General features: G+C 41.6%; 1 protein-coding gene across 1 annotated transcript; it reads right to left on the bottom strand.

Annotated features, from left to right (window-relative positions):
- Nucleotides 1-685: 685 nt before the first annotated feature.
- LOC311167376 (large ribosomal subunit protein P2-like) lies at nt 686-1,126 on the bottom strand. The gene has a single exon (XM_084228311.1). The coding sequence runs from the start codon at nt 1,092-1,094 to the stop codon at nt 747-749; it is 348 nt and encodes a 115-aa protein (XP_084084437.1). The 5' UTR covers nt 1,095-1,126; the 3' UTR covers nt 686-746.
- Between the last annotated feature and the right edge of the window lie 467 nt (nt 1,127-1,593).

The following is a 1,593-nucleotide window of genomic DNA, read 5'->3' as shown; positions in this document are numbered from 1 at the left end:
TAATTACCTTTAACAGTATCTGATGAACCACAACAATCTAAAAGAACCAAGAATAAAGGGCCAAAGAAATTGACCCAATATGAAAGAAAGTCACATACTATTTCCAGAAATATTTGAGATGATATTACAATATCTCCCAAATAAGGAAATAGAAAACAAATTTGTGGAAATTGAAGTTATGACTGATAATTATTTAAAAATCACAAATTTATATAATCAAAACAATAAAAAGAAAATATGAAAGGAAAGCTGACATACAGAAGACAAATCCCCAAGTATACAAATTTACCTAGTAATAGATTCAGGGGGAAAAAAAGATTAAATAAATTTTTAAGTTGAAGAAAGTCTTCCATAGGTGAAGAAGGACATGAATCTCTATTGGAAGTCATACTGAGAATCAAGCAGAAAACATGAACAAATCCTTCTGAAATTTAGGAACTTCACAGATAAAGAGGGAGTTTTAAGGTCTTCTTGAAGATGAAACAAATCAGCAAAAAAAAAAAAAAAAACAGTTTTCTCACGTAGGAATGAGAACCACAATGGACTCAGATTTGCCATCTGCTATATCTAATACCAGGAGATAGCTAAATAGGGACCTCAAAATTCTGAAGAAAAATTTTTACACTTCATCTTAGCCAAAAGGCCAAGAAGCAATCAGAGGAAAAAAAATTTTTTTTTTTTTAAGTGTGAAAAAAAGGTTTTATGTAACAAGGAAGAGAAGACAACGTGGATCCCCGCAGACAGCGCTAATCAAACAAGCCGAAGCCCATGTCGTCGTCTGACTCCTCCAACTCCTCTTTCTTCTCGTCTTTCTTTTCCTCTGCTGCAGCGGGAGCAGCACCAGCAGCAGGCGCCGCAGATCCCTGGGCGGCAGAGACGGCCACAGCCCCTCCAGCTGGCACGCTGGCCAGCTTGCCGATGCCCTGGGCAATGACGTCCTCGATATTTTTCCCGTTCAGCTCACTGATGACCTTGTTGAGCCGATCGTCGTCCGCCTCGATGCCCACGCTGTCCAGGATCTTCTTGATATCCTTGGCGCTGGGGGACGCGTTGCCCCCGAGGGCGGCCAACAGGTAAGAGGCGACGTAGCGCATCTCGGCGGTGGCGGAGCGGCCTGGCGCGTGCAGAGGAAAAATTTTTAACCTGAAATTCATATCCATGAATCCTATCAATTTGAGAGTGAGAGAGATGTATCTTCAGATAAAAAAACAAAAACAAAAAACCTGAGAGGAGCCTCCCTGGTGGCACAAGGGGTTAAAGTCTCAGCATTCTGAAGCTATCCGGTAGCCACTGCAGCACGAGTTCCATCTCTTGCCAGGGAGCTACCCACATGGCAAAGCAGACCTCTCCTGTCTTGCCCACTGTTCCCCTTAGCAGTGTATTTCAGTAGATCTGCCTCTTCTCTTCCCCACTCTGTCTCTGGTGAATCCTCTCACCCCCCCCCCACCTCTGGCTTACACCCCAGATCTTGTATGCATAAATAAATAAATAAATCTTTTTAAAAAAAACTGAGAAAGTTTATCTCTTATGTTCTAATAAATACCTAGTATGTTTAACCCAAATTAAAGTAATATTATGATTAAGTCACTGGGC

Source organism: Talpa europaea, assembly GCF_964194135.1.
Source record: "Talpa europaea genome assembly, chromosome: 2".
Taxonomy (NCBI): Eukaryota; Metazoa; Chordata; class Mammalia; order Eulipotyphla; family Talpidae; genus Talpa; species Talpa europaea.
The sequence above is the reverse complement of the archived record's forward strand: the minus strand, read 5'-3'. Positions and strand labels throughout refer to the sequence as shown.

Coding starts and splice junctions, on each gene's coding strand:
- LOC311167376 (XM_084228311.1), bottom strand. CDS start 1,094: ATGCGCTACGTCGCCTCTTACCTGTTGGCCGCCCTCGGGGGCAACGCG.